The sequence below is a fragment of the Miscanthus floridulus genome, chromosome 2 (assembly GCF_019320115.1).
Source record: "Miscanthus floridulus cultivar M001 chromosome 2, ASM1932011v1, whole genome shotgun sequence".
Lineage (NCBI taxonomy): Eukaryota > Viridiplantae > Streptophyta > Magnoliopsida > Poales > Poaceae > Miscanthus > Miscanthus floridulus.
In genome coordinates, this window is record NC_089581.1 from 174,530,119 (window position 1) to 174,546,019 (window position 15,901).

Genomic DNA, 15,901 nt, shown 5'->3' on the forward strand with positions numbered 1-15,901 from the left:
CAGTAAGTAGTGTCGACGACGCGACGGCGGCTTCTTCAGTGACCTTCAGTGTCTGAAGTGCCGGACGCCGGTGAAGACGAGGGCCACCCCGTACTTGTTGCAGCAGTCCACGGCGTCCTGGTCCCGGATGCTGCCGCCGGGCTCCGCGATCAGCGATGCCGCTCTGGCACGCCTCCTCCACCGCATCGTTCCAAGCTGCATCATCATTCCGGTTCAACAACACATTAATTAGCTAATAGGAGTAAATAACAAACGTTGTTTTTAGTGTTCTTTGTTGCATCCAGAACCATGTGATTGCTTGCTTCTACGTACGGTTCAGGAACAAGATAAAAATTGATCGAAATCAACTAGTACTCGATAAATGCTTCAATTCCAATTTTTAAGCCAGCACTTTTTGGTTTCTTTTTCCCTTACCAAACGGGAAGAAGGCATCGCTGGCCAAAGCAGCTCCCATGGCATCCTCCCCTGCCTTCTTGAAAGCAATCCTCAGGCTCTCCCGCCGGTTCGGTTGGCCACTGCCCATGCCCAGCATGCAATTGTTCTGCAGAGACCAGCCATCATCAGGCACAGAATCAATAGACTGTACAGCTAGCTATATCGCGCTCCCCACATAACCTAAAAGGTATGCATGCGTGCACTACTGACCTTAGCGATCACAATAGCGTTGCTCTTGACGTGTGACGCAGAGGCACGCGAATTTCGCGTCTGAAAGCTCACTGCACCCAGGAGTCCTCTCTGACATTTTTGTGAAGGTGATGTCTTCCGGGGTCAGATCGTCCGACTCTTGAGCCAACCAGCCGCCAGTCACCTGTCGCAGCGACAGCATTCCTTTCCCGCTCCTCTTCGCCTCCAGTATCCTCAGCGTCTTGGATTTCGCAAGAGGTACGAGCTCTACGGCTGGCCCTGAGGGACCGAGCAACCACCCGCCGCCGCCCAGCATCGTCATACATGCACATACCTGCCCTGATGATGATGATTCGAGCACGAAACACACATGCATGCCCGGCAGACGAGCGACGGCGGCGAGTGCAGGCATGCCTCCACCGACACAAAAAGTCAACGTGCGTGCATGCATGCGTGGACCTGCAGTGAACCATTTTAAAAGTTCATGGACCAAAAATGCATGAGTCAAAGTTGATGGACCTAGATGACACAAAACAAAAGTTAATGGACCCAAACATGCACTTTTAAAGTTAATGGACCTAGATGACATTTCACCGAAAGTTAATGGACCTCCGGTGTATTTTACTCTATTTTTTACGTACATAGCTTTTGCTATGTATCTAGACATAGCGCATAACAAGATGAATAGCAAAAATTACCTACTTAAAAAAACAAAATAACTTATAATTTGAAACAGAGGGGTATTAGTATGTGATGTTGGAAGTTGGAAGGCAAAAGCTAATGCTAGTTAGCTAATTAGTTAGTTAGTCATTGGTCATTGTCATAAGTTTCATGTTTCTTTTATTTGAACCAGATGTTAGTTTTTGATGTTTGCCGAAGATTCTCTTTGCCAGCCTATTTTGCAGTTACACATCATGTGCAGTAGCTCACATATACTAGAAAAGTGTACATCATTTGTTAGTAGCTCGTACTAGAAAAGGAGCAATCGGCGAGCACAGTAATTTGTAGCTGCAACTATTATTTAGATGTGTATCAGTAGATCCTATTGGAACCAACTAGGAAACATGACTCTTTTGTTTTCAATTTTACATCTCACGAAATATCAAAACATTTTATTTTGTTCTTCCTATCCCATTGCCAAAATCGACGAGATTCTTTGACGAAAACAATAAATCAAAGTCATTTGCAGAATAGGCAATTTCAAAATAATGATGAAATTAGTTTAGAAAAATGGCAATAAAATACAAGTCTTTTGAGATATAATGCAACCAATCTTGAAAGCAGATATTTTTGTTGAATAACATAAAAGTAGCTATTATTGTTGCCTTGGGACATAAAAGCTTGGTTGGGTGCTACAGTTTACCCTTCTTTTGCTAAGAAGATATATTTAGAAAGAGAAAATATTATTATCAAACATATAATCTTTAGTTACCATTAATGAATATTTGAACTTTAGTAAATGCCACAATTTTATTTATCACATGACAGTGCTACTTTAATGATTTTCACCAACTGTTTTGCTTACCAGTTTAGTAACCATTCCCAGACCTATTTATTAAGGGCGAGTGTGCGTGCGTGTTGTGGGCATCTACATTGTACTGTGTAATTTTAATAAAAAAACCATGATCGCATTTTAGAAATGTATGAATGTTTTAGTGCCTGATAGTAAACAACGTACCAGGTTCTTTAATTTGGTTTTCCATGTTGGCCGTACGCTCCTTTGTCTAAGAATGCATATGCTTCACTCTTTTCGCACCCTCATAATTACTTTTCACAGGTCATCGTCAGTCCTGCTTATACTCAACAGCTAATGGATTTACTCAGTGTGGCTCAGTTTCATCTTCTGTAGTTCAATAATTCCACTTTCAGTCTGTGCCATAAGATTATTGTTTTCCTGCAGTCCTGCTTGTTTTGCTCCCCGTGGATGTGGATAGTTCAGAAGAATTTGTGTGCAAAATACATGGACCATAACCTACAATTTGAAGACCTATGGTCTAGAGATGCACATGCTGGATAACAATCCAGAGACTAATCTTACCGATATTAGAATAGGAATCATAGATTATGATAATTTATCCATGCCATCATCCAAATGAATTCCATTTTTTTATGTCACTCTACAGAGACTAATCTTACTGAATAATTGGTCATGACAAACCTGACAACTGGAGACAAAGTTGTGCTATATTTCCAGCCGTGCGGCTGGTTTGGGTATGATATCGGCCATCAATTTATTCTTGCATTTGTGGTTTGTTGACAGTTTCTGCTGCCAAATTATTCAGTTTCAGTAGTTACTTGCTTTTATGCATTTACCGTTTGCTGGAAGGGTTTGTGCAGTTAATTCAATTATTTTTATTGTCTTATAGTTCTCTTAGTCCTGTTTGTATTGCTTTGTCAAGGCTTGTCTCAATTCACCCTAACACTTCGGGGCTGGCCATTACGAGGTGGATGGGTATGTGTACATTGCAGCGGGGAAATGGAATAAGTCTCTAAGTTGCCAACCATGTGACCAAAAAGGCGATCCTCTTCCACACACGGAGCTGAAGGAGGTCGTACTTTATATATCCAGAAGATGCAATGCTGGTCACATATTTGTGGATGACCGATGCACTGAACTGGTCACACTTGACTCTGCAGATTTGGAGAGCTGCTCCTGCCCCACGGAGCGACAAGTATCAGTACACACACTTTGCACACAAAATAAACAGCTTCGACACAGCACCTAAGAAGTTGCCCAGTTCGCTGGTCTCATGAGCCATACTATTTCAGAGAACAAACATTATTTTTCTCTCATAACAAATCAACGAACAGTACTTTCAGCTATGGTTTTTCAGCAAAGTGAACATGACCATTGTTGGCATCTGATACGGACGGTTAGGGGAGTCCATGTCGAGAACACAATAGGGCGAAGGAAGTCGCCGAGATAGCCATGGCCTTGCTACATCGATGGCACATTGATCATCGGCAGTGCTACCTTCATCGGCGGTCTTTATTTAGTTGGAATCTTAAGGGCAAAAACAACCTTTTATTTTAGGAGTATATATCTAATCTAAAACAACATGTTCGTTAGAACTTATCAGTTATGGTACAATGTTTTTCTCTCACAGCAAATCAGTGAATTTTTCAGCTCGGCTTTTCAGCGAATAACAGGGCCCATGTCCTTGTTGAATCTAGTTTTAGCCCAGATACCAGGACCCAGCCCCGGGAAACACTGGGCCAAACCGAGAACCGTCTCTCTCCTGGAGACAGGAGGGCTGCATTTGCGGCCCAAGGACCACGTCGTAGGAGCCCACTTTGTGGCTCGAAATTTGTAACCATCACTCTTTTTCCCCGAAACCAAAACAGAAAAAAGGAAAGTGCTGCTGGCTGCTGCCAACGACCCGTGGTCCCATGGAAGAGATGGGAGCATCGCCGGAGTCGGGGACGGCGTGCCGAGAAGGAACAAATAAAGAAGACGGGGGCAGGGCGGAGATGGGGAGCCCTCTGGGCGGGTGGCCGTCGTACAACCCGCACAACTTCAGCCAGCTCGTCCCTGCCGACCCCTCCGCGCAGCCCTCGGTCGGTCAGCAACTTGCCCTTCCTGGCGAACTGTCCTCTAGTATCATGCTGTATTGCTAGGCTCCGTACTTCCTGATGAGCTTACACAAGCTTGAATGTGTTTAATTGACCGTGTTCATCTGCGCTTGACCTGTTTCTTTTCTCTGGTTTCTGATGCCGTCGAGAAAAAAATCTCTCTTTTTTTATCCCGTAGTAACCTTGGCTGCTGTGAGTACTGGAATTTTGGTATGGATGGCTGGAGAAATGGGGTCTCACTGTTTGATTTTAGTTCAGCTGCCAAAGACCTGTTCAATTTGAGGGGACTGTCTGGCCAATTTCTGAACATCTGGTCTGGTTTTCTCATGGTCATGTCTACCCTCGGTAGATTCAGTTGATGTGGTGCTGATGGACTAACGGTTGATTTTTATAACGTCAGAAATTCGTGCTGGCAACTTATATTATGAATGATATCCCTGCAAAAAAAGGAAAAAGAAAAAAAAAAGAATGATATATCCATTTCACCTGGTGCTAATGTTAGTTCTTTTTTCTTTCCCTGTGCGTTTTTCATCAGAATGTCACACCCGCCACTTATGTTGCGACCCACAGGACTGATGTGCCACCCAATCAAGGTAACCCTTTCCATGTCCTTAAGCCAATGATATTCTGCTGCATCCATCAGCAAATTTGTCCCATCTGATTTCCTCGTTATGCATTCGCATGTAATTAACACTGTGCAATTGCGTATTCGCATTAAGCCAAGAATCCCCTTTTTTATTTATTGTAGTACTTTGTACATTATACATTGCAGAATAGGTTTCCTGAGCTGTTTCGTCTGAAGTCTGAACTAACATTCTTCAGGTACATGACTCTCTTTGCTTCAAATAGTGGAGCATGATTAGCCATAAGATTTTGTGTGTGAGGTTGAAATGTAGAACGTGTCTGCAAGTCACAGATGGTGGTATCAGCCATAGTGACAGAAGCTCTGAACACCTTATCCTACACAAATGATGCCACTGCAGCTCCTCTGTGTTTACCTGAACCCAGCAGCTCTGAACTTCCCCGTTGTTGCTGGTAATGAGAACTCAGAAGCTAATAGATATGATAGATAATTTAGCAGTTGCTGTCTTAGCCATGTACTCTAATACAATAAATACATAGCCTTCCTTGCTGGCCAATTTACCAGTTGCAAGAGCTAACTACCAGCTTTGACTATGCGATTTCATATAACCTTCTTTCTTTGTTACAAAATCCTCTGGCAATTCTAGCATTATGCCTTCAAAAAACGCAACTGGGAAACATTGTCTGTTGTATTTAGGAAATTCTAGATTCTGAAGGCCAGATTTCTTATTTACTGAAAGTCTGAAACACACTGACTGTTAACAACTGAATATTGATTCATCTAATCACATCAAATGGTAAATTCATTTACGACACTAATTCAGATTACTGCATAGTAAGTGTTCACCTCGAATACAGTAGTTCACAGTGTTGAGATTTATACCATAGCTGATCATCGCTCTTGATATATCGGCATTTGGCAATGCCCATGGTCATATGTGGCTTATATATATTACGGCTGAGTTGGTTTGCCTTTTCTTCCGTAGTGTAGGTCGCTTGGATTTGCACTGTTTTATATGCTTAATCTCCAAAAGACGTTGAGTCTTAGATCCTGAGAAAGAGGAAGAAAAGTTTGAGTTAATTGGTTCTTTATGGGTCAGGGATATTGGTGTTCAAAATGAACCCAGAAACCAGTTAAATGCATCCATCAATAGTGGAGTCTCTAAGACTTTCTCAGTAAAGTTTGGAGCCTTCCATTTGAAAATGCAATCCACATAGAGTTCTAGAACAGGGATGACATTGAGAGAAGTTAGGTTAATTCACTACTAAATGGTAGCCTAATGATCACACTGACTAGGATTTTGGCTTGAACACTCTGGTTGTCAATTTCTGTAACATATGTCGCTCTTTGTTGCGGTCGTTCTCTGGTCCTGAACAATTTACCAGGTTAGGCGAAACCATAGGAAGTCCTTATTGAATTCGTGCCTTTTGGCACAGCAGATTCCACATCCTGTCGGTGAAAATATAATTGTGTGCTGTCTACCAACTGCATAAAAGGTCCCAAAAGAAACAAGCTATGATTGTGCCTTTATATGGGGCTGATGACATATTTTCGGAGATGTCATTTGTGATTTGTGAACAATTGAACAATTCAAAAATTTTGAAGGGATACTTAATCCTGAACTATTTCCGGCACTTCAGACACAGACTTATGATGAATTGCTGAACAAATCATTGGCGTTCTTTAACTATATCCCTGAGAATTCTCCCTCTTTTAATATTTCCTTTTACCTATCATGCCACTGCATTATAGATAGGTCCATAGTTGACAGTAGTTCAGGCTGAATAACTGCTTCCTATCATACCAGTTTATTTAATTTCTATACCTGTGGGGCACTGATCTGTTCCCGCCAAAATTGTCACAAACCTCCCAATTCCTTTCTCAACTTTGCTGCATGGAAACCATCCTTGTTATATTTTTACCTCTTACTGCGGACTGAATCGCACCCTGGAATTGCAGTGATAACAACGGAGGCCAGGAACATCCTGCTGAGGCACTTCTACCGGAAATCCGAGGAGAAGGTGAGCTGCTACTGCTAGTAAGACTACACTGCCAAGGCTACATAAAACCACATCACTAACAAAGAATCTAAGCTTAAAACCTTGTCCTGAACTGTAGCTGAGGGCAAAGAGAGCTGCTCCGGACAACCTCGCTCCGGAGAACAACAACAAGCAGCCCAGGGGACCTGTGGGCGACGTCGGGGGCCAGTCGAGCGCAAGTAGCTGAAGTCACAGGCTCACAGCTGGTGACCGTCCTCCCCTGCCTCTGATCTCTCGGTGTCATGCAGATGCAGTGCAGCCTGCATCTCTCAACCACAGCTGGTGGTTGTCCTCCCCTGTGTGTCTTCTTCGCCTCTCACGTATGTACGTATGACCCAAAGAGCTAAGGTTTACATACATGGATGGTTGGATGGATGTACCTGGGACGAAAGGAGACGAGCTCGGTGCCTGCCATTTCACATGGCACTAGTGTGTGCTGCATCCTCTCTCTTTTTCTCTCATCCTCTGCAATGCAAAAATATGGATGTGCCCATGCTGCTAGCTAGGTGGGGATAGCCCTACCACCTTGTGCTTTGGATCGTGCACCGCGTCAGCAGCTTTTTCAAAGGCTGGAGGTGATGATTGCACTCTGAAATTCCCGTCTTCTGCTGTCAGATTACTATACTGCTGCTGCGCCAGGCCGCCAGCCAGGGGCAGCCATGGCATGGACCGTGGTCACGCGCGTCGCCTTTTTTGTTTCCCTTGCTTATCCGTCTCTTCCTCCTAGTCGCCGGAGGGACGAGCGAGCCGAGCCGCCGCCGTCCGACCCGTGCCGTCCTTGTCTCGTGTGGCCACGGGATTTCGTTGCGATGCCGCTGGGGATATTTGCCTACTGCTAGTGTGTTTTGTCTGCTCGCCGCCGAGACCGGGCGGCGCGGCGTGGGCGTCGCTGTCGGGACAGCCGGGCGTGCACGGCAGGCAGTCCTTGGTTGCTCTCCAGCTAAGCTCGCGCATGGCGTTCCGTTGCATGCGACGCGATAGCGAGGGCGGCGTCAGTTTCGGTGGCCGTTGGAGTTTGACGCGGACGCGGCAAGGCGCCGAAAAGGCCCGGGCCGAACGTTCGATTCCTTCACGGACCACATGGTGCGCCGCCAAATGCCAGCAGCGGATGACGTGAACACCCCGATACTGGCCGAGGCAGCCGCAACGTAGCAGACACCGAGTGCCGGGAGACAGCCGCGGGCGTTGGGAGAGCCTGAACCTCCTGGAGCCAGGCTCCATGCGGCGCTGCCGCCGTCGGCAGCAGCCGGTCCAGAAGACAACCCGTCTCACACTCACAGTCGCAGCCGTGCAACCTGGAACGTCGGCCCATCCATTTCTGAACAGCTCAACGGTCACGGGGGCACTCACAGTCACAGTCACAGGTCGCTATTTAGTAGCGCGCCATGGATAGGGGGCGTCGATTGCGTGTACTAAGCTGTCGGCTCATGTTTTCATTAGCCTGTCACTAGGTGTGTGACCGGTGCAGTGGCAACCACACGTCGGCACATCTGCGACTTTCACAGACGTCCAATGTGAATTGCCAAGCTTGTTTAGCATAGGCTACCCATCTTTATCTTTCACAGACAGTCTAATGTGAATTGCCAAGCTTGCTTAGCATAGGCTACCTACCTGTCTTTATCTCTCTGGATTAAATGGGTGAAAGGGACGACGAGTCAGTCACATTAGTTAGTGTCTTGTGGAAAGAACTCGCTGGCGGCCAGGCCAGCTTGCGTGCTCTTGTCGTTTTCTGCTCTCGAAACAGTCAATCTTCTTCCAGGCCGTTGTTTTTGGACTCATCCACGACTCCTCTGGATTTTTTTTATGCTTACAAGTCTGAACATTTATGAATGAACCTATTGAACTGTACTGGTACAGCGACCCCAAGCTAGCCGTTGAAAACGAAAGCGACTCTCCTCTCTGCTGCCAATTCTAGGCAGACGCCGAGACGCCATGCATGGTCAGGTCAGGTCAGACTTCACAAGCCATCATCGTCCATTGCACAGGGCCACAGGCGGAGAGCACTGAAGTTTCTCACCGGTTGGTCACGTGACGGTATGATCTATCTAACCACTTCATAGTTAACCACATCTGTCAGTGATCAGTTTTTTAGCTATAATAAGAGCTTCCAGATCCAGTAGGGCTTGGTGCGCGGTAAAAACTATTCGAAATTAGTTAGCTCAAAGTCTCATCTCTTGTCCATGTAAACAAACCGCAGGCCAAGACAAACCGAAGCGACAAGAACTGACCCAAATGCTATTGCGAGATGCGAGTATGCTGGACAAAGAAAGGCAGTTTGCCAGAAGAATATAATAAAAAAGCTCTAAGCATCTGCACAAAGTGGTGATCCTAATCAAACAGATGCAGTGCAGGGATGGATGAAAGTGTGTTGCAGACTTGCAGCAGACAAAGACCGTACATGCATTTGCTGGATTCCTTGCATTTAAAATTGCAGGTTTTTGGCCTGGGCATGTTAGTCAGTCACAACACCATGCTGCTACACGCCTACACTTGTGTCATTGTGTGTGTGATTGAAGTATCAAGTATCGTCACAGAAAGATGGATGCTCTCATGTAATACAATCAAAGACCAGTGAGACTGAACGAGAGGGGAAAGAATGTACTGATGGGGAACATGGTTAATATCGCTACTCTCTAATGGCAATCCATACAACCTCATATGCTGGTCCATCATCTGTACCGATGGTGGTGCTCACGCTTGCTGAAGCTCCCTTCCTTCTTGGAGCTGTATCTGTCTGAACCCTGAGGATGAGCATCTCTCCCGGGCTTCTTATCCTGATCATATCAACGCAATTGGCAATGTGATTACTACTGTTCAGTAGATGAGAGAAGAAGAAAATTGGTTAATGGTTCAGACATACATCTTGGAACAAGAGATCATCCATTTCGAGCATGTGAATTACATGCCCCATTTTAGGCCTCTTGTTAGCATCAGGGTCAACGCAGCGAAGCGCAACCAGAAGCGCCCGCTTCAGTGTTTTGGGAGAAGGCTTTTCAGCCATCTTCGGGTCCACTACTTCCTCTGTTTTCCTCTCGGCGACCATGGCCTTGAGCCACTCAACCAAGTTCACCTGCACACACATGGTAGAATTCAGCTTTGCCGGACCTCGATATTCTGGATAAAGAAACTTATAAAGATGGGAACTACGCTAACCTCTCCAGCTGCTCTTGTATAATCTACAGGAGATCTACCAGTGATGATCTCCATTATAAGTACACCAAAGCTATATACATCACTCCTCTCGTTCAACATTCCAGTGCTGGCATATTCAGGTGCCACATAACTGCAACAGTACCAATAGTTCAGTAATGACAACAACAAATCAACAAGATCTAGCTTCATTTGAAGTAGATTGAGTAGAGGTATGGATGGAAGGAGTCTCACTACTAACCCAAAGGTTCCCATAACACGGGTTGTAACATAGCTTTTCTCTGAGCACAATAGCTTTGCAAGCCCAAAATCTGATACTTTAGCGTTCCACTGCTGGTCAAGAAGAATATTGCTAGCTTTGATGTCACGGTGAACAACCTTCGGTTCCAGCCCCTCGTGAAGATAGGCCAGCCTGGGTATGTAGAAGTTAAATGTCAGTTTTCGGTTATTTCACTATTATTTGCATCTTTATTTTTATTTTTTTAAAGTTTGTGATCATTTAAGCAAAGCCAATATTGCTTCCAGGCACAGATGCTTGCTAATGCACATGATGCTTGAGTTTGAATTTTGACTGACAAGCAGAATATCAAGATGTAGTATAAGCATACACAAACAGTGTTACACTGCCTATGGATGAATCGCAACAACCCTGGTGCGCTGAATAAAATAAAGCAAGCTGGCAACAGGAAGCGAAAAAGAAAGAACCATTAAAGATGAGCACATGCATTGCCTGAGTAGTTACATCTTATTTCTTTCTATTTAAATGGTTGGGTAATAGGAATTGTTTACATAATCAAAAGAGTATTGTGCATAATAGGGCGGGCCTGGTGCAAGCGGTAGAGTCTTACCGTCTGTGACCGGAAGGTCCTGGGTTCGAGTCGCGGTCTCCTCGCATTGCACAGGCGAGGGTAAGGCTTGCCACTAACACCCTTCCCCAGACCCCGCACAGAGCGGGAGCTCTCTGCACTGGGTACGCCCTTTACTGTGCATAATAGGAAAAACTTTTTTTTTGCATATCTACCATACAAAGGTTATAATGCGCTGTCCCTTTCTATAACTTCTTAAAAGGGAATATATGCATGCCAAGTAATAGCTCCTAACAAACTTGTATAGTGAAGCGCCAGAGTTCTGTCTGACAACGAACTCTCACCTTAACTAGGCTCCATTACCCCAATCAAGACGCGTGACCCGTAACTGAACATAGCTAATCAGTTGGAAACAAAAAAAAAAGAATATAGCTAATCATGCCAGCTCAGCTAGTGCTTGACTTCTTCTAAATCTAAATGGCTATGGCCTATAATTGTTGACAATTAATTTCTTTCAAGCTAAACTAAGGAATAAATTTGAGGGTGTACCCAGTGCAGAGAGCTCCCGCTCTGTGTGGGGTCTGGAGAAGGGTGTCAGTGGAAGCCTTACCCTCGCCTGTGCAATGCGAGGAGACCACGACTCGAACCTGGGACCTTCCGGTCACAGGCGGTAAGACTCTACCGCTTACACCAGGCCCGCCCTTCAAGGAATAAATTTGAGGAATAGAATAATTACCCTTTAGCGGTTGCAAGCATAATGTTCATCCTGATGTCCCATGTTAGTGGGCTTACTTCCCCAACATCACCATGAAGCCACTGATCAAGATTACCATTGTCCACATACTCATACACAAGCATCCTGTTCAAGCATACACGACAGTGATATGTATCAAGCTTCCATTATTGAGAATCAAAACTGAGAGAAGTAGGTGTCACTGACCGAATGAAGAAGAGATTGCAATATGCCAACTTACCTGTAAGCACCCTCTACGCAGTAGCCAAGCAACCTAACGAGATTTTTGTGACGAACTCGACCAATTGCTTCGACCTCCACCTTGAACTCCTTCTCGGCCTGGCCCCTGGTGAAGCAGAAAATAAAAATTAGATAATGTTACAGAAAGCAGGATGAAATGAGGTGAAGAATGAAGGATATGAAACGGCAACCCAATCCTAGAAAACAGTGTAGTATTCAAATCTGAGTCACAGAAATAGAAAAGAATCGAATAGGTGTGGGCACACAGAAAGAGAGGCCATTATTACAGCAATTTGAAAGTCCTTGAGCCCCACAAACCAACCTTTCGTCAGCAAAGCATCTCAAGAGCAACAAAGTTGCAAGACACAAAATCTGAACAAAAACAGGGTGAATGAGTATATTTCTTCAACTGGTAATATTACTTATAGTCGTTTCACGTTCCCATCCACAATATGCAGAATTATAGTCGCCCGACAGTACCATCCGTTCTAATCTCACTCAGCCATGCCACTCAAGGAATGAACCAGCAAAGAGATATATAGTTATTCCCTCCCTCCTCCCCCCCCCCCCCCCCCCCCCCCACCCACCCACCCTTCCAAATCAAATCAAGCAACAGGGGAGACTTGCTCCCCCTTTCAACATCTGAAATGCAAACATGCAAGAAGTGACTGACGTTCATAGATCCTGGTTCAGCCCAATCACAATCATCGGTGTCAAAATCAAAATCCAAGCCAGCATGGATCGAAAGACAACAGATTGGTGCCCCCATTCAAAGTCATAGTCAAAATGAGCAAAAAAAATTAGATAATGAGTCAAAATGAACAAAATAGGCAAAGAACTTTCCACGAAAGGAGACACCAATTAAGTACTGTACCTATTATTGAGCAGATTCTTGACGGCGATCAAAGTGGAGTCGTGCAACGTGCCCTTGTACACGATCCCGTAGCCACCCTCCCCGATCACATTCTTCTCGGCGAGCCCGTCGGTGGCCTCCTCCAGCTCACGGAGCGTGAACCAGTGGCCCCACCCGAGGTGCGAAACCTCTGGCATCCCCGCGCTTCCTGTGCTCCTAGGAGTGGCCCCGTCCCGCTCACTCCCGCCGCTAGTCGTGGCCGACATGCCGCTGCCCGGCGTCTTCCGCGCCGGTGGCCTATGCTGCTGCTGTTGCGGCGGCGGCGGAGTCTGCGGCTCCGCCACGGCCTTGGCGAGCTGCACCGCGGGCTGCGGCGCCGCCGGCGGAGACGGCATCTGCGCCTGCTGGCGGCGGACGATCTCCTGGATGTCCTTGGTTGGCGTGGGCGAGGCCTGCTGATGCAGGTGCTGCTTGAGCAGCTTGGTGTCGGCGGCCGGGTAGAGGTTGGCGGCGAGCAGGTCCCCGCGGCGGCGGCGGCGGCGGGAGAGGCAGACGAGGATGAGAAGGAGCACGAGCACGATGGCGGCGCCGACGGCGATGCCGATGAGCACCCAGAGGCGGAGCCCGAAGATGGGCGTCGGCTGCGACAGCCACCCGTTGAGGTACCCCGCGCTCCAGTCCGACGCCGGCGCGCCCTGCCTGTGGTGATGCCCCGGCGCCGGCGGCGCGTCCGCCAGCAGCCTCCTCCGCGCCCCCATCGCCGCCCGCCGCAGCTGATGAAACAGAGATGGGAGAAAGAGAGGCCCTTCCGCTTTGGATTCTTGCCTGCTGCTACTACTTACATATGCATGCGACTGGCTTCAAGAGAGAGAGGTGCAGATGTGACGAAGGCGAACTGGAGAAGGGAGGAGAGAGTGTTGGGGGAGGCTTTTGATAGGTGCGCGTAGCATTTTCGTGGGGGCGGGGGTGTGGGGTCGCGTGCTGCGGTGGCCGTTAGCTTCGGGTTGCTTTTGTCGGCGTGCTTCCCCTGACAGGTGGGGCCTGTTCCCATGCTGGCCCGGTGGCAGTGAGGCGTGAGGGCAGAGCGGAGCGGATGTTGAACTCTATTGACTGATGCTGAAATTTAACTTATTCTAATATTTATGTTAAAATATTGTTAAAAATATATATTGTTTTATGACTGAAAAATAATTTTAAATAAACTCAAGTGAACAGGACGATGGCTTTGTGCTTTTGCTTGGGCAGGCCTGGTCCATCCTTCAGTGCGTGCGCCACTGAAATTTGATCTCTTTTTCTTTTTTTCATTCAGAAAACAAATTTTGTGAAAGCTCAGCTCTGCCTCCGGTCGTCAATATTGTGACGAAGAGTTTGAGGTAGCGAACTTTCTCTCTTTGCAAAAATAATGGCGCTGCAAATGAGGTGCGTGCTTTGGTGCTTTAGCAAAGGCCCTGGCACTGACTACTGATTACTATTATCTTATGAGCACTTTGTTATCGCGTCTTGGGGATATGGTGATGAGCTCATGAAAGGCTCTCACTGTTCAGTTTTTAGTGTCACTGTCACGGCTATCAAGTTTAGCCGGTCAGCTGTACGAAAGCAAGATTACAGCTGCTTATCACCACTACACTAGCTTTGTTCAGTATATAGTCAGATTAGGATTCGTCATCCATGCCAAATCGAGTGTCTTGTACACGCGGGAGCGCGGGAGTGCGGGACCTAGCTACAGGCGCAGCATGTTCGTTTGCCCGTGGATGATCGTAAATTTCCAGCCGGAACAGTATTTTTCTCTTACACGTATTAGTCAGCAGTACTTCTTCACGAACCAGCAACGATACGAACCAGCCAACCGAACGGACTGATGGAGCGCAGCTACAGTCAGTCAGCTCAATCACTGCAAGATTCATCACCCGTTGCCAACCTTAGAAGTGTTGTGTTATCCACTCAGTCACAGCTATGCCAAAGCATGCAGACCCTAGAGCCTTAATGGAGCCGGAACCGGATGACAGCCCGGAGGTTCTGGTTCTTGGGGTGGAGATTTTGGATTCGGAGGGGTGCTGGTGCTGCTGTGTGTCTCTGTGTGATGACGCCAAGATTTGCATGGGCTGTCCGATGGCGCCGTGACAGCTCGGCGTCGCAAGCAGCGAAGCGAATCGCGTGAACCAGAAGCAACAGGTGAATCCCAATCCACAGGCTGCGGCTGGCTGGCAGCAATTACTAATGCCGTCGGTCAACGCTAATGAATCCCCATTCCTATCGCGGCATCGCCTGGCACGCAGCTCCAACCGAACCAACAGGATGGTGGACGGACGGCCGGCCGGACGCGGTCGCTGCGCCGCGTCGTTCGTTCGGCAGTAGGCCTGGCCAGGACATGGCGCTAGCTCTCTCACGGACGCTAGCAAAGAGCAACCGGATACGCGTCCTGTTCGTTGGCCTCCTCGTCCAGTCGTCCTCGCCGTTCAAAACTAGCAGTACGAATCTGCTGGATATGGACTTGCAAATTTACCACAGCCCACAGGTATACGCAGCGGTCAAAATCAAGGTCAACCGATGAGGTCGTGAGGTGAGAATAAAGCAGGGTGCTCAAAGCTGATGAGTGTCATGGCATCAGGGGGCAGGGTGCTTTTCTCTGCCCGTGACATCAACTGATCTGATCATTTCGTTTCGTTTCTCAAGCAACGGAGATACTCCTACTAGTCCTAATCCCTTGCGTGTGGGTATGGCTGGAATAATCAAGAGAGAATTTGCTCATTGCCATAAAAAATTATAACACTTCCTTGGTTGCCATTAAAAATTATAGCATTCCTTCGCTGCCATCAATTTATAATTTTTGATCCCTTCCTTGCCATCGCCGCTACATTTGTGGGTTTTGGTCCCTTAACTGCCATCTATTTAGATAGTTTGCTTCCTTAATTGCCATTGAGCGGACGGAGTCACGGAACGGCGTGAACCATGTTCGACGCTCGACGTAGTCCGCTGCTGCCGCGCTCTTGTCCATCCTCCCTGCCGTCCCGTCTCCCGTGCGAGCGCTTATGACAGGTGCCAGGGAAAGGGAGGGATCCATCTCTTTACAGCAGCGCCATCTTGGCCGCCGTCAGCCTGGTGTCGCAGAGCCGCGCAGTCCTCTCGCCGTCTGGCACCGCGTCAAGCGGCCCGCCGGGGAGTTCCTGGAACCACGCCTACAAGTACGCGTATGTACATCAGCATTCAGCACATCAGATGCAACAATGCTTGGTTGTACGTACGTCCACACAGTCTACATACCTTGATGAGGCCTGCAAGCCGCAAGGCAGTGCGCGTCGT

At 47.2% G+C, this 15,901-nt stretch overlaps 2 protein-coding genes across 3 annotated transcripts; one reads left to right on the top strand and one right to left on the bottom strand.

The window, feature by feature from the left end:
• The first annotated feature begins 3,895 nt into the window (after window positions 1-3,895).
• LOC136540746 (DET1- and DDB1-associated protein 1-like) lies at window positions 3,896-8,458 on the top strand. The gene is made up of 4 exons (XM_066532758.1): window positions 3,896-4,182; window positions 4,733-4,790; window positions 6,740-6,801; window positions 6,899-8,458. Exons 1-4 carry the CDS (start codon window positions 4,015-4,017, stop codon window positions 7,004-7,006), a joined length of 396 nt encoding a protein of 131 aa, XP_066388855.1. The 5' UTR covers window positions 3,896-4,014; the 3' UTR covers window positions 7,007-8,458.
• An 838-nt stretch (window positions 8,459-9,296) lies between these two features.
• On the bottom strand, window positions 9,297-13,504 carry LOC136535768 (probable serine/threonine-protein kinase At1g01540). Of its 2 annotated transcripts, XM_066528164.1 has the most exons (7): window positions 12,623-13,503; window positions 11,750-11,854; window positions 11,512-11,634; window positions 10,211-10,381; window positions 9,973-10,102; window positions 9,680-9,889; window positions 9,297-9,593 (listed from the first exon to the last, which is right to left on the bottom strand). In XM_066528164.1, exons 1-7 carry the CDS (start codon window positions 13,357-13,359, stop codon window positions 9,489-9,491), a joined length of 1,581 nt encoding a protein of 526 aa, XP_066384261.1. In that variant the 5' UTR covers window positions 13,360-13,503; the 3' UTR covers window positions 9,297-9,488. The 2 variants fall into 2 exon arrangements, with proteins under 2 accessions (XP_066384261.1, XP_066384260.1); XM_066528163.1 differs by having other exon boundaries at window positions 9,973-10,381; window positions 12,623-13,504.
• Between the last annotated feature and the right edge of the window lie 2,397 nt (window positions 13,505-15,901).